Source organism: Psammomys obesus, unplaced genomic scaffold (genome assembly GCF_907164565.1).
Source record: "Psammomys obesus unplaced genomic scaffold, mPsaObe1.curated_primary_1811, whole genome shotgun sequence".
Taxonomy (NCBI): Eukaryota; Metazoa; Chordata; class Mammalia; order Rodentia; family Muridae; genus Psammomys; species Psammomys obesus.
This window is the reverse complement of record NW_026594216.1, coordinates 3838140-3865099: the sequence shown is the minus strand read 5'-3', so window position 1 is coordinate 3865099 and position 26960 is coordinate 3838140. Positions and strand designations below refer to the sequence as shown.

The 26960-nt window shown below is 40.4% G+C and overlaps 1 protein-coding gene across 7 annotated transcripts in view; it reads left to right on the top strand.

The window, feature by feature from the left end:
• Nucleotides 1-3945: 3945 nt before the first annotated feature.
• Nucleotides 3946-26960, top strand: part of Ntng1 (netrin G1) — a 359263-nt gene continuing 336248 nt past the window's right edge. For all 7 annotated transcript variants that reach the window (XM_055618146.1, XM_055618143.1, XM_055618140.1 and 4 more), the window contains exons 1-2: nt 3946-5294; nt 12076-12822. In XM_055618146.1, the coding sequence (XP_055474121.1) occupies nt 12577-12822 (246 nt within the window). In that variant the 5' untranslated portion in view covers nt 3946-5294; nt 12076-12576. The remainder of the gene's footprint in view (nt 5295-12075; nt 12823-26960) is intronic.

Here is a 26960-nt window from a genome sequence, read left to right as displayed (position 1 = left end):
CTGTTTAAGATTAACCACAACTTTACTAAAAGATAAACCAATAGTGACTGTGAGTTCCACCAATGTTCACTGAATAGAGTGGCTGACGATGAGGAGGGGGTGGATGGAAAGATCTCCAAAGTGAACGAAGGAAGTTATTTAGCCATCACCCATGAATTTTCCTTTTCAATTTTATAAAGCCGCTTTTCTGTTGTTTTTATTATTGTTGATGTGGTTGTAGAGTAAAGATTCTGAATTGTGATAGTGAAGGTTATCAGCCAATATACCAAATTAATGATGTGATCACATATTTTTAAGAAAGAGGTTAATGGCCTTTGGCAGGAAAGCTAAACATAATGAAATAGCTCTTACAATCTTACTTAGGTTATACAGATTACAGCATAATCCAAATTTGCTGGTACTGTGTTTGGCTCATATACTTAGAAGAAAAGTGAACTGTTGAAACAATTGAGTACAGAAAGAACAAAGGAAATGGAGTGAGCAAAGAAGAAATGAAGAAGAAGCAGGAAGTGGAATCTCTGTATGTCCTGGTTTCAACAAATTAACCGGTTGGATTAAAATGTCTAGTATCATATATTAATTAGGAAATTATTGCTACAGGCTTCTTATGGATCAGAAAGAGTAAACAAAAATAATTAACACTTTAAAAATATTTCTAGTGTCCTCTGATTAGAATAGAAATGATTGATAAAATATTTGACTGACACCTATCTTTTGTAGTTTGTGTGCTTTCTCTTAAAAGAAATATAATGCTAATTTTTTTTGAAATTACAACATTTATTATTTCCAAACTTTTGTGTGCCGTGCCATGTATTAAAAAGCACATGCTTGCTCAGGTCATGTTCCTTGCAAAAGCCATTAACCACCAATGGCTTATACCATTAGCTTAGTCTTTGTGAGTGTGTGAACTTTGTTTTATATTATATAATACTTCTTTTGGTCTGTCACCAGCCCGGAGAGAAACAAAATGAGACTGTTTTCTAAACTGAAAGCTTTAAAAACAAAGTTTTCTGGGTACATCAGTAATATAACAGCAGGAGAATGCAAGCGTACCCTAATGATAGAGCCCGGGTCAGGTGTTTAGAGCTTGCTGGAGGTTTACATGTCAAAATATTTTAAGCATTTAAAGCTTCAGGTACAAGAACCTCGAAACATGTCGAAATGAGACTGCTAATTGTCTCTGTAACAAAACATGCCCAAGAGAAGGCATGAAACACAGCGGGAAGCAGAAGGAGATGAAGGCTTGATAACTTCTGGGCAGATATATTTACTGGACACAAGCAGCAATGGTAGTTAATGCCTATGACGTAATATATAATTTTCAAGGTATATAATTATTCAAATAGATTTTGCCCCTAGTTACCAACTAAATTTTTCTCTCCACTCCACTCCCATACTATGCTTAAATTCTAATCCCCACCTTGATAATGTGATGATATTTGGAGTTGGAGCTTTGAGAAGGTAACTAGGTCACGAGGGTTCATTTATTAAAGTGATTCTAGATCTCACCAGCCTTCCTCCCACCATACAACAATTCAACGATTTAGGTTTCTGCAACATACAAGGGGTCTCTAACTAGAACTCAACTGTCTGGCACTCCAAGTTCTTTTGTCCTCAAAACTTTTTAAAATTATTATTATTATTATTATTATTATTATCATTATTATTATTAATTGAGCTACTAATAGTGTGGAATTTCTTTTACAGACAACAGAAATTCCTGACACCCCTGATTTGGATATTTTTAAAACTGAGTATTAATTTAATAGGTGGGGGTTAGTTCTAATTACCCGACTGAGTTCAGTAGAACTCAAGAATGGACAAAATTTATTCACACCAGCAGTAAACATTTATCTTATACCCACTTTATATCTGGTACTATGTGGTAACTATAAAAAGACTTGTTTCTCCTTGGACCAGGTACGTTGCAAATCTGCTGTCACTAGCAGTTTGGCACACTGGAGTTACAAGTATTCACACAGCCCTGCCAACTCTTTAAAGTGATTTTAGGAAGCTAAGAACCTAGAAAAATGAGCAACAGTCAAAGATCTAACAGGATTACAAATAAATGGATATCTAAATTGAAGAAGAATGAGGGGTGCATGGAAACCAGCCAGAGAGCCGAAGCCAGACAGCTGAAAGATCAAGCTATTCACCTCTAAAGGAAGAGAGAAAAAGTAGAGTTGAAAGGTTAAATAAAAACAGAAAAATCATTCTGTCCAAAGAAAGCTAAATATATAGATATGTGTGTGCATTTGCTAAAGGCAAAAAATAAAGTATGTCCTATGTTATTTCCCATGATGTCAATGAAATAGCTAAAGTAAGTTTCTGATTGGCTTCTTAGCACATACAAATATGAAAAGATATATTCAGCAAAGCAAGTTTAATGCATGCCGGTATTAGTTCGTATCAATTTGGGCTTGTCTCATCCACCATAAGTTCTGCTTTGGAAGATCAAAACAAAATACCACCACTGCTGAGAACCAAAACTTTCCCCACTTCTACCCCATTGGAGGATGGGAGGAGAGCCATCTTAGGTACTGAAAAGCCTCTGAGGAGTCTGAGGTGGTCACCAGCGTGTTCGATGAGTTGTTTTCTGAGTCCCTGCAAGGGTCAGGCATATGGTTGAGAGAAAACTCAGCTTTGGAAGATCTACTGCTTCCGTAGAAGACATGAAAATAGTCTCATCTCTCCAGCAGATCCACGTGGGGCTGCTATCTCCTTCAAGGAGCAGTGAGATGCCTACAACTCACAAAAGACTTCCCAAAAGAACTGGGATTGCTGGGAATGAGAGAATGAGGGGAGGGGTTAGTTGTAGGGACTAAGGTTTCAAAGATCCCAAAATATCTTGGGAAGAAATTCTCTTAATTGTGTATAATCTGCTTTCTTTTTACTGGAGAAACACCTAAAAGCATCAGGTGATGATGAAACTTAAAACTCACAAACGGATTAGAAAGGGCAGTGGGGAGAAGAAAGGCTCATAACTGTCAGTGGTCTAGAGCCCAGGCCAGTGGTCAGTAAGAAGTGAGAAGGCCACTGTGGACATTGTATCAGTCTTGCTGACAGAGGCACCTCAAGAAAAGACAGGGTTCTGGGGCTGAGAGGGAGGGTTGGTTGGTGGCAGGGCAGTATTTCTACAGCATCAATGTGCTTTGAACCTGGAGGAGACAGGCTAGAGACAGAGCTAGCAATGGCCACAGGCTTGCCAGGAGCTTCATCCCCCAAGGCTGAGCCTCTTTTCTTGAAATTGCAGGGTCAGCGAACAAAGAGAAAGGAACAGAGAGGAGAAACAGCCCTGAGAGGAACAGACAAGAGGAACTGTCTCTTCCCCTGCTGAGGGGAGGCCATGGTGCTGGACAGATTTTTGTGTTTGGTATCCCAGCCTCCTTCTTTTCCAGGCCTCAATTTAGTAGCCCTCTGGCCACACACCCTCTCTGCCAACACCAGTCCCAGCCACTACGGAAAGATGTCCCTACCTCTCTTAGCTCTCTTAGCTGCCTTCACTGTAGAGGGTTTAGCTAGTAACCTGAGGCTCACAGGTAGCCCTTTCTGACCTTTTGTTTTACACCGAGTGAACCTCTCTACTCCAGTTTCCCTAACATGGAGCATTTTCTGCTACCCTCACCAGCCTGAGCAAGCACCCTCTTGTCAGTTCCTCCCTCAAATCCTTGAACCAGAGACAGGTTGCTTGTCAAATCAAATCACGTGATAGTCAAGATACCAGCTTACCCGCCCTTGCATGCCCACTTTCTTACATTCCCTTTTCTGTATAGGAAACGCCTGGCTTCGGGGCTGTCTGTCATTGAGATGGTTGGGCTTTTGTGAGATCACTGTTTTCCCCATTGCAACGTCCTTTTTCTTCTAATTAAAAATCTCTCCCTGCCTGTGTAAGTCGGATTGGTTTGCCTTTCACATTAGCAAATAGCTAAGGGGAGTCGTAGGAGAGCCTGGGACACGTTAGTGAGGAAGTAAGCCTTGGGGCCAGGTGGCTCCAAGGATGCCCAAGGGTGCCTGGGATGAAGAGCTCCTCCTTGAACTTCAACTTTCGAAAGTAGGAAGGGAGGAGAGGCAGGAGCGAGGGGAAGGTGCAGAAGTAAAGGGTAGAGGGGGAGCCAGTAGCAAGCGCGTTTCTGTGGACCAACAGAGGTGGGAGAGAAGGGCGAGGGCGGCCTTGTTGTCCCAGCACACCGAGGACCCTGCGCGATGGCAGCGGTGGCGGCGGTGGCCAGAGCAGCAGCCGTGAAAGCAGCGAGCGGGACGGAGTTAGGACCGCTCGGAGCGCCCAGGTCTCGAGGTAGTATAAGGTTTTTTGCAATCCTTCCACTCGCTGGCAGTTGCAGACGATCTGCTTTTTAAGTGAGAAGAACACGCCACCCCTCTGAGGGCTGCGGCTTCCCGGGGCTGTTTCGTTGCTCGTCGTCTTGCCGGCCCCTGGCGCTCACTCTCTTAATTCGTCCGCGCCCCTAAGTTTGTCGAGAGCTGGCTGCGGGCTGGGAGCAGGGTCCCGGCCGGGCGCCGCGGGCGGGGGCTGGGAAGCCGCGAGCCGCAATCCAGAGGCATCTCGGGGCCATGTATATTTCATCAAACGGACTTTGGGTGCGTCGCGTCTCGCAACCATCAACGCTATGTGCAGTGACATTTCTGACTTGAGTGGAGGAATGCGCGAGGAAAACCAGGGCGAAATCGCTTCGAACGGATCTTCTTGGCGCCAAGGCTGAATCGTCTTGATTTATGTCGCTTCTGACAAAAAAAGGGGAGAGAGAGAAAGACCCAACGTCTCCATCTGAAATAAAATGAAAGCGGTGCCAAGCGGGATAGAACCGCCCGGCTGCTGGTTCTGATCCCCTGGGATCCGGGGGCAAAAAAAAAAAGAAAAAAGAAAAAAAAATCCCTCTGCGGCTTAAAAGAAAAGAAAGAAAGGAATAGAAATAGAGAAGAGAAAGAGGGGAAGAAGAAGAAGACGACGAAACCACAGTAAAAGTTTAAGGCGAGAAGTGGCCGCGGCGGTGGCGCGGGGAGGCTGCGAGCAGAGACGCTGGCGAGCCCCGGGAAGGCGGCGATCCGGCTCCTAATCCCACTGTGTTTTTGGAGGGAGAGGCACCTTTCTCGTCCTCGCTTCCTCTCCTCCCACCCCTCTCCCTCCCCCTCATCTACCTGTCAAAGTCACTGATCTTTTTGCATTTTGGAAGAGGACGTCAACGGGAAGGAATCCCCCCTCCCACCCCCCAAGTCAGGGTCCCGTCTCCGAGAGGGGGCGACGCGCGACGAGGCTGCCCCAGGGGCGCGAGGCCAAGGTAACCCGGGCTGGGGGTTCCGGGCGCCACGGGGGTCTGGGGCCCGCGGACTCCTCCTTCCCACGGCCAGCAGGGCGCTTGCAGGGCAGGAGACGCACCCCGGGGCTGTGGTGGCGGCGACGGGTCCACACCCGCAGCAGCGTTCCCTTTCCACCCGCGCCCCGCGCGCCGCCGGCGGGTCCCCGAAGCCGCGGTCGCCGCCCCACGCGGGACCAAGCTGGGCAGGGCCACCGCCCGCCCCGGGGCCGTCGGCTGGGCTCCCGCCCCGCGCAGGGCCAGCGGGGGTCCCCGGTAAGTGTCGCCGGCTCCCCTCTCCTCCGGAGACCCGCGCCTCTCTGGGTGGCCCCTCTCCACCAGCTCCCTCCCTCCCTCCTGCCAGCCCTCCCTCTGCCAACCCCCGGTGCCCGCCGAGGGCGGGAGGGGAGATGCGGGTGGGCGAGGAACTTTGGAAAGCGCCTTAAGGAGGCAGCCAGGAGCCTGTGCGCACTCCCGAGCCCGCACCTCTCACACCCACAATAGATCCCCGGCGTGCGCCCTGCACGGGGTCGCTGGCTGTCGCCTCCTGAGCCTCCATCCACCCACCCGCAAAGCGCGGAGCTCTCGCTCTCCCACACACACCTGACCACACGCGGCGCACAAGCTTTTTTTTTTTTTTTTTTTTTAATTTAAAATTTTCTTTTTCCAGTTTTCTCAGCTGGGAAAAATAAACAAATAAAAACTTGCCTTGTTGCTCGCCCTGTGGAGAGCTTTTGAAGTCCCTCTTTTAATCTCCTTTATTGGTGCGAGATTAAAGCATTTCTACCACACATTGTGCAGCTGGGGAGAGAGGGACAGTGGAAGGGGGAAGGAGCTTTGGGAGGCTGGTGGGAGCCTTTCCTCCCATACTGTTTCGCATTATCAATTGATGGATTCGGCCGGGGACATGGAGTTTCTCTGTGCTATGGATCCGTGGGTATCTATATATAATACAAATAATACCGAATATTATTGGGCCCCAAATAACCAATTAAGTGATTCATAGGAGAGAAACTTAGATTTTAAAAAAGAAACTGCGCCCTCTGCTGTTTCTTTTGGTAACCTCATCCAGGGACTTTTTACCCCCCCCCCCCCCCCCCCGAAATCGCCTATGAGTAGCTGTCATTTTTCAGGGGGGCATGGAAGGAAAATCCTTAGAGGGGGATTTTAAAGGAACTTTGTTTGAAAAGGTGTCAGGCAGAGTTTCTTCCGCTGCACCAGGATTTTAGATAACAGGTCCTCTAGCTGTCTCCTCCTTTGTGCCGGTTTTCCCTACCTTAGGAATAATCAAGCAACTTCACAATAGTTTGTCACTCTTTCACAGTGGAAAATTCTGAACAAAACTCGGAATTCTACTTAACATATGGTGGATCTGGCAGCAGCTTTGCTCTGGAAATCAGGCCTCTTTCTATGGCTGAAAATACTAAAAGTTTTCCTATCTTAACAGAAATGAAAAGAAAAAAGGAAGCAGAGATGTTTCCCCTCAAAATCATTTGTTCAAATACGCACAGTGATTAAGCTTGCTAGAAAGTTTTGTATGGACGTTTGATTAGGGCAAGGATGTTCTGATTTGTGTGGCCCTTGAAAAGTAAAGTTCCTCTTCTCTGTGAGGAGGTCTGCAGGAATTTCATACTTTGTCTCTTTGAATGCCCTACCCACTAGCTTTTCTCTTTGGTAGAGGGAAGTCGGCTCAATAATTGTCCAAGACTATTTTTAAACATATAAAACTTTCAGTCGTTTCTTAAAGGCTGGATCGTTGCACAGGAATCAGGGTGCAGAGAAGAACTACATCAGGCATTTCAAGTGTCATGCGGCCCCTCTTCCATGCACAAAGGGGCTGGCTTCGCTTCTAGACACCAACCATGGCAGGAGGTATCTTTAATCACTAAATACCAACAGGAGAGCATTCAGTATTTCATGTTTTTAACTTTTAATTTGTTGGCATTTCTTGTAGTTGTATTTAAGAGGAATCACACGTATTTCAAAAGGGAGTGGTTTATTTGAACATACAATTATGTGTTCGTTAGTTTTGTTTTTTGTTGTTTTTTTTTTTTTTCACCTTTCACTGGGCATTGTGTTCACATGGTTCAGGTTATCTGTTTTATTTTGTTTTGTCTTGTTTTAGAAGGCAGCTAATGCATGTTGAATTTTCCTTCATGTATTAACCAGGGGGAGCAAGTATCTGTATTAGCTCCCATTATTATTCTGCAAAACATCAGGCAGTGTGTTTAAGCCAGTGTGCATTTTAGCTGGCAGGTTTTGTAGGTAAGGGTTTTGGAGAGAGTCTTTGATAATAGCACCAAGACACTGTGAAGGAAATGAAATTTCCTGCGACTTAAGAAAACAAGGATATGTTAGCACTGAAAACTGTACACGTGTGTATGTGTGAGTTCTGCTGTTTAAAGGGAAGTAAGCAGTTTAACGTATTTCGGACAGTGACTTGAATCTTCGAATCTGGAGCCCTGTTTCAAACTTCAAGTGGGTGTAGACTTTTTCAGCTGTGTGTGGAAGTTTGTGTTTCTGAACTTCCCTATATTAGAAGGAAGTGTCTTTCTCTCACAGGACAGTGGAATGCCAGGTTTCTCTCAGGCTTGCTTGATTCTGAAGTAATTTTACATTTTACCTCTGCCCGGACACACACACACACACACAGAGAGAAACATCCTAGAAAATATGGGCTGACTTGCATTGTTGATCTTCTCTGGATAAAAATAGAGATTTTTAAAATACTAAGTGTGATAATTGTTTTTTTTTTTATTTTTAACTCCTGTGATTGTTTTTCTTTTATAATACTCAGTCACTTAGGAGTAAGACCTGTCAAAATTGTTGAATTATATGTTAGATTCCTTATGTTTTTGAGGTAGTTAAGAAAAAGACAGGAGCCTCTGTTTCTCATGAAGAAACCAAAGATCCTCTTTTCACGACAAGCAGAGCAGTGCAAACAGCCTTGAATGTGTGTAAACGTAATCTCACTTTGGCTGTGTTCATAGCTGCTAATCTCCACAGGTTATGGACTTTGTATATTGCTTCTCCTTTATTTCCTTTAGTCAATGAAACGTGATTATCTTCAGGTTTCCTTCTGTTCATATCCATTCAGAAACATGCAGTTTTACAAACATGTTAATGTCTTCAAAGAATGAGTCAATAATTGTCTATTTCAGGTGCTCCCAATGAGCTATGTATTAATGTAATACTTAGCCTGTTACCACATCCCTACTTCCTAGTGACATTATATAATGAAAAGAATGCTAAAATCCACTGAGTGAAAGTTGGTAGATTTACTGGCAATCTTTTCCTCTCAGTGGATGAAATTGGCAATTGCTTTGGGACTGTAATGGCTTATCATTTTAATCGTTATTAGTTTTGTGTAATAGTTTGGAGCCATTTTTTTTTCTCTTTCTGATGGGGGAAGATTTGTGAAATTTCCTCTGCAAAGTTAATCTAAGGTGGAAAGAAATCAGCTACAGAATCCTGGGAAAATGTATGTTCCATGGGTGTAAAACCATTCTGTAGCCTGTTTTAGCCCTGATCATTAATACCTATTATTATGTAATTTTGTATTTTTTTTATTAGCTCTACAAATTCATACACCTGAGATCCACGGACTTGTAGCATATTAATGGGAAAATAATTCAATCACAAAGGACTTCTTACTACTTCAGTTCATATATAGACATAGTGGGAGTCTTTGATTGTTCTGAGTTCCCAAGGTGGGAAAAATGTGGATTCATAGCTGGCACTACCCAGAGCCCTCCTGAGGTTGCCCTTATCCCAGTGAGGCAGACACTTGAGACAAATTCACAGTCTTTGGCCATTAGTTCAGTTATGTGCCGGAAGGGATGCCTTTAGGATACTAAGCCCTGAAACATGTCATTGTCTGCCCTTCGCCTAATCAGTTTGTCTAGCCATTTGCAGTCATGGCCTAGCTTTTTAGGAAGATATTGATATTTTTAACCTGGTTGAGAGGACACCCAGCTGCAAACCAACAGCATTAAGTATTGAAGGTGGGGCCGTAAATAATATTTTCTTTGTACAACATTTATTTTCTTTGAAAATCTCATAATTACACCTTCGTAACAAACCCCCGATTCTCATAAGGCCTCCTCTTTGTCACTAATGTTCATATGTTTAATTTCTTCTAGAGTAGAAGGATTTATTTGGTATGCTGTGTGATAGTGGGTTCTAAGGAGACTTTGACATGAAGGTCCAAAAAAGGGGATGATACAGACTTCAAAGTTAGAAAGGAAAAAATAATTACACTACAGAATAGCTTATGACTGTGCACTGATTTGCATTACGCTGTGGTCAATACCTTTTTTCTGTGTCAATGGGAGCTCATTAAATGTAAATTCTGCAGACCAACTGAGCCACACCATATTAGTGCTTGCCAAAGCTTGACATTTTTAATACATTAATAATACGTCTGTAGTGTAATGGAAAACTATTAATCACAACTGGTTAGATGCCAGAAATTTAAGCTATAATTGGCTGCCTCTTGTCAAGAATGACTGTCGCACAGTCCTGTAACTGCCTAATATTCAAATATCTTGCACACCTCTGCATATTTCCCTGTCAATTCTCTAACTTCGATCAATGGTGTAGTCCATAACTCTGTGTAATAGCCATCATCACAGTTCTGGTAGGTTTTAATGAGAATCCCTTGCGTGGGAAGTGCTATTCGGTTGTCCAGAGGTAGGAAGAATTACATGCATTTCCAAAGCATTTCCTTAGTGTCCACAATTTCCATGAGAAAATCAACCAGATGAGGCCATATAGGTCAAACAGGCATGAAAACAGGGTAGCAAAGAATAGATGGTTGAGGGAACAGGATTGGTTTAAAAAAGTAAAGGCCATTTCCAAGAGTCATTTACATATTTGAAATCGTCTTTTAAAGATAATATTACAAATTAACTAAATATACATTCAATTCAAACTCAAAGCCATTGGGGTCCAAGTCTTTATGATTATATTGTTCCTGACCTAAAAACTGTTGGCTTTTGAAACTGAAAAGGTGACGTTAATAATTTTAGAACTAGTGGATTTTATACAACTTTATCTCTAATGCTCTTTTTCCTCACTTTCCAAAGTGTCTGCTTCCTATTGTACAGATCTAGTAAACATAGTTGAAAAACAAATCTAGGAAATGTTCATTTCCTTCATTTTAATGCCTTTTAAGATTATTAATAGTCAATGTGTTGGATGTTTCTGAAAATACCACCTTAATGAATTTGAAATGAACAAACAAACAAAAAAGCTGAAAGGCTCGAGTAGCCATAGCACATGCTCCTATAATGTTTTATTTATTTTTCTTTTTAGCTAAGATTCCAAAATGCATGCCATTGAAGAATGTCAAAGTCACAAAGAAGAACCAAATTTAAATCTGTAGTTTATACATGTTTAGACACACTGCTAATTATTGCTTCATGGGAACTCAAATATTCAACACTTTTCCTAATAGAAAATATCACAAATTGCAGCTGTATGATAACATTATATGAATTGAATATAATGAAAATTGCACTTGCATCCATAAAGCAATTATTATAAATTACTTTGCTATGGAAACACAATTCAACCATCTGTTGGCATTTCATAGTCTCTGTGGCTTAGTTCATTTTAAGATGGTGCATTATTTAAATATAGTGAATTCCCTTTATAAGATTGCTTAAAGATAGTGAACTTCCTTATTTAAACTGTTTAATATGAATCACAGAGTCTGTAATAGAATTTTCCATAGCTGTATGCTTTTAATTTTGTTCTTTTAAAGCTGAAAAAAAAATTCCTAACTTGAACTAGGAATATGAACCAAAGAACTAAAAAGTATATTTTCACACCTGGGTTTCAAATGTTAACATGATTTGAATAGTTGAAAAGTTGCTTAATAGAACTTATCAGTGACTTGTATCTGTATGTTACATAGGCCACGTTACCTATCAGTTTACCCAAAGTACTTTGAAATGGAAAATTTTATTTTGTTTTAGAATTAGTGCCCTGTTATTCTGCTTCATGGCCTGTTAACTCACCCTCAGCTGTTTTTATATGTGCATTTTAAATTGTGTCTTTTTACTATGGAGCTTTCGATTTTAAACCAGCATATAAAAATTACCTTTGGGACAAATTCTGTTACAGAAACTGCAAATGAAGATGTGATAGCTATGAAAAGATATAAGATAATAGAAGGTTCTTATGAAAAGAATGTTTGCCCCTTTGGTTTTATTTATTTGTTTATTGAGTATTTTCAGAGAGCCAATGACCTTTTTAAGTAAATGCAACTAAACAAAAGATATTAACTTGTTCCAATAAAATGAAAAATCTAGAGACAGGGACGACTCAGGTCCCTTACAAAAGCTAAGAAATGTACAAGGAATTTGGAGAATTTCAGGGTCTCTTTGCCAAGAGACAAAAGGCACACAAGTAGTCGTCATTGTTATAAAGGCTCTCTTTATCCCCATTGTTCTCTTGGAAGATTTTTTAGCTAGCTCTGAGAGAGCTGTTTAAATCCTGAAGCTGGTTCTCACCTGCTAACTCACCTGTTAACTAGAATATATTCATCTGCCTTTCTTATGGAAGAGTCGGATTTTTCCTGTCGAAATCCTCCCCAACATGATTGGTTACAGCAATCATCCTAGCAAGGCTTCTAAATGAAGTTATCCATGTTACACCATTTGCTTTATAGCATACAGGGCCTCCAAAATGTCAGCATACTCTACATTGCCTAATGTATTGATTCCAGGGCAATAATTCTTACTCTTATTGTTTCCAAAAGGTTGTTGGTGCCAGAAGGAAAAAAAAGAAAATGATTGATGGGAAACAGACACAGGACTGTAGAACATCGCCCCTCTGCTTCTGATACGGATACCTCAGCGCCTCTGAGCAGCCCTGGTGAACCCTGAACGCTGAGGATCACTCAGGATTATCGGATGTACAACAGGAGAGCCATCACTTCTCTAAGTTATTATCTGCTCCTGGACATCTTTCACAAAAGTCTAATAGATATGTTCCACGAGGAGAAAAGGCTGCAAGCTGTTAATGCCTGACACAGAAGCAGGTTAGGCTCCCACCAAAGTCCTCAGCATACCTGACCACGCACAGTATTTCAGTCTATCGCATTTGGTTTTGGAATCTGCTTTGAGGCCTCGGACTTTTTTTTTTTTCTTTAATATACAGACCTACCTACATAAAGACACACACATACATAATACGCTCATGTGTATGTAAAAGAGACACTGATTGCCAATAAGACACGAAGATTGCCAAGATTTTAGAGATGTATTTGTCAAGGTTCCTGTCGATCCATGCCCTGTGGGTTACAGTGTCCTCTGTGATGCAGCCCTACCCTTTAGTGTGGGGACATTACGATGTGTGTAAGACTCAGATTTACACCGAAGAAGGGAAAGTTTGGGATTACATGGCCTGCCAGCCGGAATCCACGGACATGACCAAGTACCTGAGAGTGAAGCTGGACCCTCCGGATATTACCTGTGGAGATCCGCCCGAGTCGTTCTGTGCAATGGTGAGGCAGTGCTTTTGAGCAGCGTGTTTCACGTAAATGGCATTAAATCTCATAGGCAAACAGCTGTGGTGAGCGTGAAGGCTCAGTTCGGCAGAGTCAGATCTGCAGGTGGCAGATCCGTGTCAAGAGCTGAGCTTCCTTCTCAGTGGAGACTTAGCCTACCTAGGGTTACAAGATATGTGATGTGATGTGATTGACGTATGGGAACTTCCTGCTAGCCAGCAGGCCAAAAGTTTCAGTGAGGCAGGTGCCCTGGGGGTATTTTACAAATCAAAAAGCCAAAGTAATGGTTAAATTTTAGAACAGAAACAGGAACACGTTAGGTCAGCTGGGTTACGTTGTTTGTTGTTTTCGGTTTTTTCGTTTTGAGTCAGGGTTTCTCTGTGTTGCCCTGACTGTCCTAGAACTCACACTGTAGACCAGGCTAGCTTTAAATTCAGAGAGATCCACCTGCTTCTGTCTCCCCACTACTGGGAGTAAAAGGTTGTGTCACCACCACCTGGGGAGCTGGGTTGTGTTAAAGGTGAAAATCCATTCATAAATCACCGTTAAAAAGGCAAAGTTTTATTCTTCCACATATATAAAGTCAGGCCCATATTTCTATAGTTCAAGATTAGTTGAGATCTTCTGATCCTTTATCGGACAGCATCTCTGATAGGGGTGCCTCCAGTAAGGGACCAGCGAGAAGAAAGCAAAAGGAAGGACAGTAGGCTTCCTTGAGGGACTTTTCCAGAGGTCTTATCTACCAACATGTGCATCTCCTTTTGACCAAGGATTGCATTTTCTTTGGGAACTTTGAAGGTGGATGTTGAAATGCTTGTTTTTTTTGTTTGTTTGTTTGTTTTTTTTTAATTGTGGAAAATACGGGCATGTAAGTTTAGAGAATAATAAGACAAGTTATGGCATTCTTTATTCCTGGGGTATATGTAAGGCCTTCTCAAGGTGGGAAGTGTACTGGGAGAAAGGCAGTACTGAAGGAATGTGTTTCATTTCAAGCTCAAATCACAGCAGCAAACATAGCTGTAAAGTATTATTAAAGAGATGAGTGATTAATATGGTGTCAGTTAATGCGGTAAGGAATTGAGACTGTGTGTCCATTCGGTTTATGTTGTTGGTTTTTATTGTAGGCAGTCATTATTTGATATAAGAACCGTGACCCCATTTTTCTCCACATAACAGATATAACCATGTGGCAGATTTTAATAGTATCTTACCTGACTTTATTATCTTGAACCTGGCCTGGCATTTTCAGGCTAGTGAAACTATTAATCAAAGTAGCATCTGCTCACAGTCCCCAGTGAGTTAAATTAACATAAGATTGTCTCAGATGGAGCACTAGAGAAAGGGTTTTGTAAGAGGAAACAATTTTGAGCACTAAAGAGTGTTTTCACCTAAAAGCTAAAGGCTTGCCATTTTTCAGAAGTGCCTTGGGGACTGCTTTGAATTATAGTCTAAACCTGATTTTGTGGAGAGTGAGAAAAAGATCTTGGCTATTTGGTGTCACTATGACTAAAGTGCCCTAAATGACTAAATATTTCAAAGAGAGGACCCGTCTCTCTGGGTAACAGGTATGTGTTTCTGTAAGAAGTTGTGTTTTAGAAACCACAGGCTTCCAGGGCATTTTATTCAAACCTATCAGTAAAACTCCAATAAATCCGTAAAAGAGAAGAGATATTTGTTTCCTTTATATAAGGTCTTTAGTGACTTCTTATGAAAGGTGAAATTTAAAATCTCATTGCAAATGTGGTGTGAAATTACTGTTTGGTTGTAGGTTATACAAGCTTCCATCTCTTACAGCAGAGCACGCATGCATTCTGGGCCTGCGTTTCTCATCAAGAGCACTCTCAGCTCTATCTATTGGTTTCTGTGACACCCTGAGCAATGTACCTCATCTAGAATTGATTAAGAATTTCAAGATCTAAGTGAAATAGCTAATGTACTTTTCCCAGGGCACAGTTTCTACTCACGCAGGTGCTATAGGATGTACTCAAGGTGTGATTTGTGTGTGCTGTTTCCATGAAGTCAGCTGTGGCCAGAGAACACTTTCTCAGTATCTCTTGTGCCCAACATGTGGAGACTTCCATTTTTCTTTTCTTTTCTCCCAAAAGAAGCAGAAAAGGGCATGTTATGGGACTTTCCAGGCTGGTCTTTCATGGGGACATGGTCTAAGGCTTTTAAGTAAGCCAATTCCTATTCATCCAGTGGCTAAATGATGGTAGAGGTAACCACAAGAGAGAAGTAAAACAGTTTCTTAGTTGGCCCTAAGTACAATTGTGTTAAACACATGTGCTCACGGAAAACCCCACTATAGTACAATGAAGAGTTTCAGAAGCTTTGGTGGCCTTAACTCTATCACTGGGCAGGCTGCAAGATTTCTGAGCTACCTATCAGTCATTAATTTGCATTTCTTAATGTGCATATGATTGGCATAACAGATTTAATAATCTCCTTTAAATGTGTACTTTGGGACTATTGGTATGCATATTATATGCCAAGTCAATGATAATGGCCTAATACAGCAAAACCTCCCCTCTGCAGTTGTGGGTTTTCTGTAAAAACGCCTTAGTGTAAGAGTTCTTGACATAGGCTGTAAAAGCATCTCAGGGTGCTGTCATATCAGGCCTGTTGAGGAGCTCCTTAGCCCAAAGTCTAATGGGAACCCATAAAATCGCTTATGCTTGGATGTATGGGTCCTACACTCCCTGACACTCGTTTCCATTTTGGCTCCTCCAAAGTCGTTATGGTCTATTACATCACTGGAACTGCCAAATAGACACAGCACTACTTAGGGCCTATATGTAAATGTTTGCTGTAAAATGACTTCACCTCCTCAGCCTGTGACACCCTTATTAGCAATGACTCCAGGGATTCTGGACACTGAGAATACATTCAGCCCTAGAAATGTTCTGTAATTCCCAGAGAATATCATTAATATAAAGTGGAAGTTCATTGGGATGGCACTGAAAAATCTGGGCTGCTGCTTTCTGTATTTGCTCTATCAGTATGTGCCCGCGACCACCCATGAATGTTGCATTTGTTTTAACTTGGTGTGAATTTTGAGGAGAAAAACAGCTTATGATTCCCTTTAATGATAGATCTCTGCTTGCTAACCTGGATGTCCTACCCAATAAATCTTCTATGTCTAGAAATCTGAAATGGCTATATATTAATTATATAGATATTTGTAAACAATAGGGTACTGGAAAAATTTTGTCTGACCACGATAGTGTAATAGAGACTACATATGACTATAGAGCACATATATGTGTGACTATCATATACATAGATGTATGCATATGAATTATTCATTTTGGGAATGGTTTGTTTTCTTTTTAATTTAATATATTCCTTTCAAGTTGACAGTGGCTAAAAATGAGCCCTGGTTGTGCTAATGGGGAAGGACCTGCCAGCCACAGGATTGACTGTTCTTGCATGTACAGCAGAGGTAACCTGTTTGTGTCGATCCTGTCCTTTCGGCCATAATACAAGCTGCAGGTAGCACGCCTCTGTCACAGGTGACAATGACTTAATTTGCATAAGGAGCAGATAGGATGATCTGATCCTGTGCGTGAAGCTGAAGTGACAACACAGCACTGTGACTTGGTCTTTGTGTTTAGATAAACATAGCTGTCATGTCCCCCCAGGCAACACCCCAGTGGCTTAAAAATGGAAAAATTATCTGCAATTATCTCCAGCTTGCAGCCAATTTTCTGTATAAGTCAAACAGAAGCATTGAAAGAAGCCTAAGGATGAGAGATGCCACATACATTTGTACAATTTATGAGCAGAAGTGCTGATGACTGTGGAAACGGGAGCCCTCGAGTGCTGCCACGGATTTCAGAGCCAATCAAAACTAAATGAGAAAAACAAAGATTATTAAAAAGTCTTTTGTGCATGTAATTTTGGCATAATGTTATGAGGTGGACATTAAGTGTTTACCGTAGAGACTTTCAGCATCATTAATGCAGCACGCCTTTAATTACAAATACACTCCTGTGACTAAAAAATGGGGAAAATAAGGTCCTCTGAGGTGTACTCAGCGACACCCTCATTATGTTTACTGGAATAATTAAAAGAAAGGGCGTAATTTTTCTAAATAAAATGTCAGACCTTGAAATGGAAATGGAATTTCTTGAGAAAATTTACTAATGTGTTCCTGTGCTCTCAATAGGCATTCATTCAGCGACCTTAACAGGTCTGCTAATGATCATTCCATGTTGTGTGATCTGCAGATAAGACTCCCATTAACAAAACAATAATAATTATTGTAAGCATTGTGGATAGAGCATATTTCATTAGAGCTGAATAAAATTTATAAAAGTAATAGGAAACTTTTATGTTTTGCATTTTTAAAGGAGCTAGTGGGGCAAGCAGTTGGCAAAGCAGTGTCTTCAGGGCTATCCTTAGCCTAAGTTTCTGATTTGACAGCATCTCAGGTTTCCATCTGGTGGCTATCAGGGAGCCTTTGAGAAATTAATTTGGTAAACCCAATTACATTGCTTAGTGACATGGGATTAATATAAATTTTCCAAAAACTGGAAGTGACATTGACTTATACAATAATTGAATAGTCTTAAAAATGCACTCTGTCCACATGAATTATAATTTGATAAGTGAATGAAGTTTTAGTAACAATGACATCTTTCATTTGCACTAATTTACCACTCACATTGTGGCAGAATGGTGTATAAAAAAACCCTGCTTTTTTATTATTAACACTTCTTTGTTATTAGTTCATTATTTACACTTATTTTTCCAGGATGCCTAATTCAGGTTGAAATGATTAGGTCCCACAGAGATCAGTCTTTCTGATTTATCACTTCATCAAGTAACCCCTTGTTGAGGCACTCACAGCAGCTCCTTTTTATGTAGGGCATCAAGTCTAAAGTATTCTACTTGCTTGATAACTCTGGCTGAATACAGTCTTTCCCATTAGGTCTTTACAGAATCCCTAGATACAGGACTCAAGCCTAACAACCCAGTAGGCAAGGAACTTCAGTACTTGAGTTGAAGTTGAAGCACTTGGTTTGGTCTAGCAGACATGTTTATAGAGATGAAGGAGGTCATGAGATGGAAACAGTAATGAGTATGGCCAGGGTAGCAAAACTAATACAACCTCATGCTATTTATTGTTACTTAATTCCATTTCCTTTTCAGATAAAGTAAATTTATTAAGTATTATTAATACTATTTATAACAATTTATTCACTTTGTATCCCCTCTGCAGCCCCCTACCTCATGTCCTCCTAGTCCCACCCACCCTTCCTTTTCTCCCCCTATGTCCCTCCCCTCCTCCCCTTCCATCTGATCCTAGCCTATCATGTCTCATCAAGGATGGCTGCATCATCTTCCTCTGTGGCCTGGCAAGGCTGCAGGGGGAGGTGATCAAAGAGCCGGCCACTGAGTTGATGTCAGACGCAATCCCTGTTCCCCTTACTAAGGAACCCCACTTGGAAAATGGGCTTCCTCTGAACAGGGGGTCTAGGTACTCTCCATGCATCATTCTTGTTTGGAGTATTGGTCTCTGCCGGCCCCCCTAGCCCCAGGTTTTTGGCTCTGTTGTTCTCCTTGTGGGATTCCTGTCCCCCCAGGTCTTTCTATCTCCCTCTTCTTCCATAAGGTATTAATGGAGGGACACATAGACATACATGTCTAGGTCGGAGGACAACTTTTGATACTTGAGTCTTTCCTTTCACCATGGATCCCTGGGATTGAACGAAGGTCCTCAAGGGTTGCTCAGCAAGTGCTTTTACCCACTGAGCCATCTGGCCAGTGCTATGTTAATACTTTCTACTTGTATAAGTATAAGTGCTCTTGTCTTTTTTGTGTTACTACGTCAGCAATGCTATTCTGCATCACTGAGTGCAGAGTGAAGTACAAATAGCACATGCAACTCTAGTGGCATTTGTGAGAATTAGAAAAAGCACTAGTTGGAGGCTGTCCTCAAAAGAAGTGGTCTAGAAAATAGTATGGAGCCAGGGGAAGAAAAGACAGGAAAACAAACAAACAAATAAAAAGCAAAACAAAAAAATCAGTCAGAATTTAAAGGGAGGATATGATTTTGAAGCTCGTTAAAGGACCACTTAGAAAGGACTATTTGGTAGCTAAATGCCTAATGCTTAACTCTATCAGAAAGGAACTAGAAGAAAGGCTGTCTAGAACAGATAGGCACCTCTTGCATTTCAATGCCAGTCCAGTGACCTGGTAAATAACAAGAAGATTTCTCATATCCTCCAGGCCACAAGGAGAATGAAATGTAATTTTCTTGCACTTCATAAGTGTGAGGAGGGCTGAGGGTGTGCTCAGTGGTAGAGTACTTTCTTACAGTATACAAAGTCCTGGATTCATTCCCCATCACTATACAATTGAGATAAATAATTGCTAGTTACCATAGATAATTTGGAAGAGACACTAAGATATAACATACCATATTGAAATTCTTAAAAATAAAACCCTTTTTCTCTTTTTAGATACTTCAGATACTTTATAACATTAGAATTGTATCACATCTATTTTTCATCTTTTGTTTTTATTTATTACATTTTTCAGCATTTGGTTATCTTCTGCTCTTCAAAAAGTGATTTTAATCCCTGTGGACATTCCATTATATAGCTTTTCCATAATGTGTCTTCCTACCTAGAAAAAAAAAAAAGTCTTGTTTTTCTTCTCATCAGAACAGTATGTTTTAACTTAAAAGACCTTTCTCTCACATACAAAGACTTTAGGGTTAAATGAAAGTATGTCAGTGTGTTGTTATTTGACTGAAATGAAATGGAAGGCCCATCTTCTTATGTTCTCAGGGACAGAATGGCCACTCACTGGAGAGGCAATCTGCATGTCAGTCATGAGAAAGAATGTATCTTGAGAATCAGGCAATTCTTTGTTTCTGAGGCTTGCTCTCTTTGGTTGGACTTCAGGATCCTACAGAGGTAGCCGCAAGATGACCTTGTATACATGCTATAAGAATGAAGCCAGGAAAACTCTTTCCAAGCAAAATGCTGAACACAAATAATCTATGCCATGTACACTCTGTGTTTGTAGCTTTAAATTGACCCACCATGATAAAACATTTTATATTAGTATTCAGTAAACATACATTATCCATATCATAGCTAGAACAGAAGTTTTATGATATGGAATTTACCCTTTCTGTGTGCTATGCTATCTCTTATCCTGAATTCAAGCTACACAATAGTCTCTGGAACTCCCTAAAAGTTTAAACACTTATGAATATATATATATATATATATATATATATATATATATATAATTTCATAAGTTATTATTTTGACTAAATATTATATTTTTATATATAGCATTGTGGAACATTTTTACTCTATGGATTTTTATTTATTCTTCTATTTGTGAACATTTTAGTGTTTTCTTTTTTATACTTGAGGACTCTTGACAAATGCTGCTAAATTGACAACCAGAAAGTTACTTAAGGGCCTTCATTAATATCATCAACATGCTATGAAAATGTATGAATCACCAGGTCCTTATCAATATTTGAAAATATTCTTAAATTCTTTGATTTATAAAGCTCTAGAAGATACAAGAGGAACTACATTTAGGTAAACAAATGAGAGTCAAATTACACACATTCCTTCCCCTCTGTCAGCTCAGGTTAGGATGTCTAAAGTCTCACACTGAGAAAAGGACATATTTTGGAGAGCAAGTGGCACTTCATTTTATTAAGCATCCATTGATTGCATTTACTTTCCTGTTGTGAAGGCTAATGCCCGAGTTTCTTATCTATTGTGTCTTCCTTTCTAGTTATAGTAGTTCTGTTGCTTGTACCTTTTACCTACAGAAGCCTCCAATTTAAAAGATTTATGTGTGTGTATATACATGTAACTGTGAGCCTTTTCATACAAACTTCAGTTTTGCCAATCAGTTCCAAGGACAGCATTCTTTTTGCTGAAGGCAAGAGTTCACTTTAGGGATCTTCTCACACTTTTCAGTTTAGAAACAGCCTGAATTTCGTTTCTGGATTTTGATGGCAGGATTCTGTGGTCCTGGGCTTGCAGAAATCCTTCTGGGAACCCATATCTGTGTCTCCTCTGTTGGCAAAACTGAGCATGTATTTTCTCCCAGAATTTGTATTGTTGGAAGCAACTGCAAACAATGACATGTTCTTTGCATAAAGCTACTGGTGTGAAGTTTGCTTAGGTTTTAATTTGACAGACCAATGGGAATACAGATCTTTTTTTCAAGTGACATTTTTCTTTTTAATTTTCAGAACTTCTTTTCATACACTTGGAAAAAGTGCCAAAAGTTGTTTCACAGGCATCATATTTGGAAACAAGTTCCTGAGACTGGCAGGTGGTCAGTTTCTTCTCATCTTGCTGAGAATAGATAGATTCACCTAGTGTCTGTTCCATGGAAATTAAAGGTGTGAGAAGAGAAAGAAACCAGAATTGGTTTTCACTCTTTGACCTACTTTGAAGCTGACTTCTAAAATATTAAATGAAGAGTTGAGCTGGGTATTGCTCCAGTACAAAGAAAGAGCCCTTTTGCTCTGGAAGGTCAACGTCCACTGAGAGGTCCAGGTGCTGACATTACCATTAGGTCATGTCTGCAAATGATTTTCCACCTCCACATGGAACTTTTTGTCCTTTTTAGAAATGATAAAATGAAGATATCAAATACACTCCCAAGCATGTTCTAGAAATTAATCTAGTGTCCAGCTTTGCTGTGGTTCCTCTGTGTTGATTTGTATGAGAGAGGAAGCAGTACTTCGGTAGAAAAGATTGCACATGTGTGAGGAATATGAAACAAGGTGAGAAAACAGAAGACTATCTAAAGAAAGAGTTCTGTATATCAAAGAAAAATATTTTAGTGCACGCAAAGGTGCCAGATGCCATGGATGCGGGATGTGTAAAACTGAAACTTGTTTGTCAGACATGGAAAGCTGGGGCCTTCAGTCACATAACATTTACAGAAGTGGGTTGCTTGATTAATCAGGTAGATTAAGGTCATTTAAACTACGGACCACTACTCTGGATCAGGAGAAGAGACTCTAGTTGATGTGTGTACATATTACAGAAAAAGACATGTGCATGATCTAGATAAAATGAGCTAATGACCTACATGCTGATCAAGGTTGTTTATGTATATAAAGGCTATGCCATGTGTATTTTTATTCCAAAGTTTTGACACAGTCTTTTACATAAGATGTTAGGGCCTGTTCTTTTTAATCTGAGCATTCTCTGTCTCACAAGAATGCTTGTGTTGAGCCATCATAAGGGTTGGTGCTTTATAGATGGCTAACACAGTGTGTAGTACATCTTACAGATATGACTTGCTATTGCTTTTGAAAAGAACTTACTGGTGGCCCACTTGGTACTAAACACTTGCCATGGTTTGGGCCTATCATCTTCAATCCTATCTTTATTCTTGTTTACCAGGTAAAGTAATTTTTTTTTCATCTGGGGAGTAAGAATGCAATAAACACAGACACCCTGACACCCATGTCCCCCTCTTAAACTATTTTTTCCCTCTTAATTTCATTTGTAGCATTTTCTATAAAGCCACTGAAAACACCTTTTTTTAAAAAAATACATTTATGATGTGGACTGTGAGTTACAATGCTATGATTTTGTTACTTAAAAAACCTTTTATCTGAAATAAACTCAGAAAATTGGATTCTGTAAACAGAGTGCACCAAATGCTAGAAATGCATATAATGTGATGAGAGTCTTCGTTCAGGGATAAGGGAGCCAATCAGCAGTGTTTGTTTCCATTCTTACTTTCTTTTCCATTAACGTGTTCATAAAAATGGAAATAGGCTGTTAGAAAACACAGGGAGCTGAGAACACGCAGTACTCACACTGTCTCACAGCGGAATAATAAGTCAGCGATTGTTGACTAGTTAGCAACATCCTATCAATGTGGGTGAGGTGTTGAGAAAAGTCGTTGGCCTGGTGCTTCTGTTTGTTTTATAGTCTCAATAAAAAACGGTGTCCTAGAGCAGACTGCCTACATGGTGTCTCTATTTGGATGTCTACTAGGCATTTAAAATCTAACAGTTTTATTATAGAAGTCTTGATTTTTTTTTCCTCCCCAAATCAATTCTGCTCTCATTTGCCCCATATCTATGTTCAGAGTAAACAGGCTAGAATTTCCCATCAGTTCCTCTGTAATAACACATACCAGCAAGTGCTGTTAGTGAAAGCTTCAAGATACATTCCAAATCCAACCATATTTTACCATCCCTGGTGCCAAGAGCTGGTCTCAACCAGTTCTCATCTATGCTGAACCCTGTAGCATCTCTTACTTGCCCTCGTTTTTATCTCTTGTTCTATTAACAAAATTACACACATTTTGTAATGTATCATGGTATGTGCTATAACATATAAATCTGTATTCTTTTATATATTTGGCTCTCGTTATCTTAAGATTGTGTATCTAAATAATTAGCCAACCAACTGGGATTAAAAAGAAAATCTTTTCAAAGATCTTGCCTGTCCTAAATAGGTACATATATTTTCACATCATTATTCCCCAAGTAATAGTGGGGAACCGTTGCCTACATAGTATTCATTTGGTAGTGTCAAATCTAAGTTTTATTTTAATATGCAGAAGAATATGAGCAGTTACATGCAGTACTACACCATTTCACAGAGTGGATATGAGTATCCACAAAACCAGATACCCACAAGGCATCCTGGAACCAGTTCTCCTGGATTTAGAGGGAGGACTGCAACTTTAAATTTTTGATTCCTTTGATTCTTTCCTTAATTCAATTTTATCCTGCAACATTGTGCTCACTCAGAAAGAAATCCAGCCTCTCCACGCTGTCTGTAAGGCTCTACATAAGCTCTTAGAGCTCTGCCATCTACAGTGCCGTTCCCTCTTCCCTAGGTTGTTTCTCACTAACCTCACTCCTAGCAGTTTATTCCTCGGATCTGGAGACACAGGGAGAGTTGCAGGATTGGCAGATGACCCACCTGTACCTCCCTGCACCTAAGCTACATCTTGGGATCTAACTCAGCATAAGTGGTTCCAGAACATCAGGTCTCCAGTGAGGACATTCTCCCATCCTAGAAACAGTAAGGTTGATGCCTGCACAGTTGTCAAGACCCCAGGAGATCTGGTGTGCTCGGAATGACATGTGCATGGGTTCTGCAAACTAAGCGTCTTCCCGTAGCTGGTTCTCACTATTAATTCAGGTCAATTTCTTAAAAAGTCAATTTATTGCAACATATCAATACTAGTGCATGAGTATGTGCACATGTATGTGTGTGTATGTGTACTTCTGAGTAGAAATTTAAGAAGTTCCCTTTTTAAGTCCTTAGTTCCTTTCCCCCATCAGTTAGAAGCTACTCCACATATATAAAAACGATCCTCAATAGTCTCTTGGTGTATGCTGGAAAGAGTTTGGTTTTGTTTGCTTTTTCCAAAGTATGTATCCTGAACCTAGTGTGTTGGGTTGGAAACTATGTGTTTTCATCAAGTGTAGCACCCTGTTGTGTTTTCCTTAAAAAAAAAAAAAAAAAAAGATTCTAAGCTTGTTCTGCATTCTTTTTATAATTTATTTTTTATAAATTACTGTTTATTCACTTTGCATCCCAGCTGTGGCCCCCTCCCTTATTATCTCCAAATCCTACGCTCTGTCCCTCATCTCCTTCCATGCCCCTCTCCAAGTCCACTGATAGAGGTCCTCCTCCCCTTCCCTCTGACCCTAGCCTATCAGGTCTCATCAGGACTGGCTGCATGGTCTTCTTCTGTGGCCTGGTAAGGCTGCTCCCCACTCAGGGGGAGGTGATCAAACAGCCAGCCACTGAGTTCATGTCAGAGACAGTCCATGTTCCCCTTACTAGGGTACCCACTTGGACACTGAGGTGCCATGGGCTACATCTGAGCAGGGGTTCTAGGTTAACTCCATGCATGGTTCTTGGTTGAAGTGTCAGTCTCAGAAAAGACCCCTGGACCCAGATTTTTTTGGTTCTGTTGCTCTCCTTATGGAGCTCATGTCCCCTCCAGGTCTTTCTATCTCCCCCTTCTTTCATAAGATTCCCTGCATTCTGCCCAAAATTTGGCTATGAGTCTCAGCATATGCTTTGATACCTTGCTGGGTAGTCTTTTAGAGGCCCTCTGTGGTAGGCTCCTGTCCTGTTGCCTATTTTCTCACTTTTCCAATGTCCATCCCATTTGCCTTTCTGAATGAGGATTGATCATCTTACCCAGGGTCCTCTTCTTGCTTAGCTTCTTTAGGTGTACAGATTTTCGTATGTTTATCCTATATTATATGTCTAATATCCACTTATAAGTGAGTATATACCATGTGTGTTTTTCTGCTTCTGGGATAACTCACTGCTCTGCATTCTTTACTTTGCTCATTATTATGCCATTCAATATATAGAGAAAATTATCTTCATAAGCCAGGGCTTATGAACTCTCACAGGAAATACAATCAACTCAGAATTCTTGATAAAACTATATGTACCGTGGCTATTAATTTTTCATATGTTTCAATTACCTAACAGTAAATCACATGAAGGTTGTATGAGCATCACTAATAAATATTCAGCAAAAATGGTGATATTTGGACAACCAAACATCTAGCCCAAACACTTGCAAACTTTAACTGGGTCTTCATACAGGGACTACAAATTTTAAGAGTGCCCGTTTGAAACTGACCATCTGAATGGAAAGGTGTTCTCTTACCTATATGTTTCTATTTCTTACAGCTTTTAAATTTAAAAATTAAATGTATAGTTTTAAAATCATCTTTAGCAGTTAGCCATACGTAATGATTATTCCAAATTCACTGTCTTCATTACTGGAATCTAACAATAGGCGTGTAGTGTTATCTAAATGGAAGGCTCATTGCTTACTCTGCAAGATGATATATAAACATGGCCTCATCCATCATTGGAATGACTTGTCTCCTAGATGAAAATCTGAGGGTGATATGTAACTGAAATAAATTTGGACAGCAAGGGAAAGGTTCCCCTTCCAATTAAAACCACAGTCAGGAAGTTTCCATTAACCCTGACAGGGAGGTAGACCAGCATGTATTTTTAATATTTTCTGGTTTGTTTGTGAGAGGGGGTGAGAGACATGATAGCAACATTGTCAGGAAGGCTTTCGCTTTCTCTGTGCTCACCTATGAAAGGCCAATTGCCTTTCAAACCTTTTTGAGTTTTGGCTAGTTAAAAATAGGTATCCATGGATAGGTGTGCTAACATGAGAAAGTGCATGCATGCCTTGAAGGATATTCTATTTGGATTCAAATAGCCATGAAGGTCCAAATTAAAGTTTAATGAAGTTGTTTCATTTCTTTGTTCTGAGGAAGAAGTTGATGGTGTGTTTGAGGGATGGGTGTCTGGGAATTTCTAAAAGTTCAGTGCACAGTAATTGTCTATCATTGTAATGACCACGGCTTTTGTTCAAAGGTTCGGTTATTTGGAGTCTCCATTTCTGCTTTGAAGGTGTCTTCTGAATGTTTTCCTGTAGCTTCCCTGTCTATGAGCTGCCTGGCTTTCCCTAATGTTGCTAATGGCATTTAATAACCAACTGCTTATGAGCTTCAGACTCCAATCCAGGTTTTCAAAATCAGAATGATTTCAGAACTATGGTTTTAAAGTAAATGAAATGTATTCTAAATAACACAGCATTAAAATAATCATTCATGGACGCAGTGGCATTTGCACTGAGATTATAATGATTTCATGTGTTAGCAACTGCACTAGGTATGCCTACAAACACCACTATTTCTAAACACAAGCATGCTACCAAAATAAACTACTGTGCAAATAAATAAAAGCTCATTTTGTTAATAGCAATTCGGGATTAACTCAGAAGCTCAGCAAGTCCAAGAAATTCCAGATGGCAAATGGAAATGCTTGGTCTCAGATCGGTTATATTTAGGGGTTGTAGTCTTCTTCTCCCTTTTATCCAGATCCACAGATCTCTACTGATGTCCCCATCTGTAAAACAAAACATTGGTTGAAACCTTGGCTCTATAAATTCTACTTCATCCCATTTTGTTTCTTTATTGTTCTTTTTTAAGCGTAATGTGTTCAGTTAGAAACACCAACAAGTTGTAATACCAAAATGAATGCATGAATTGAAAAGAGCTTGTTTTCTTTCTTTCTTTCTTTCTTTCTTTCTTTCTTTCTTTCTTTCTT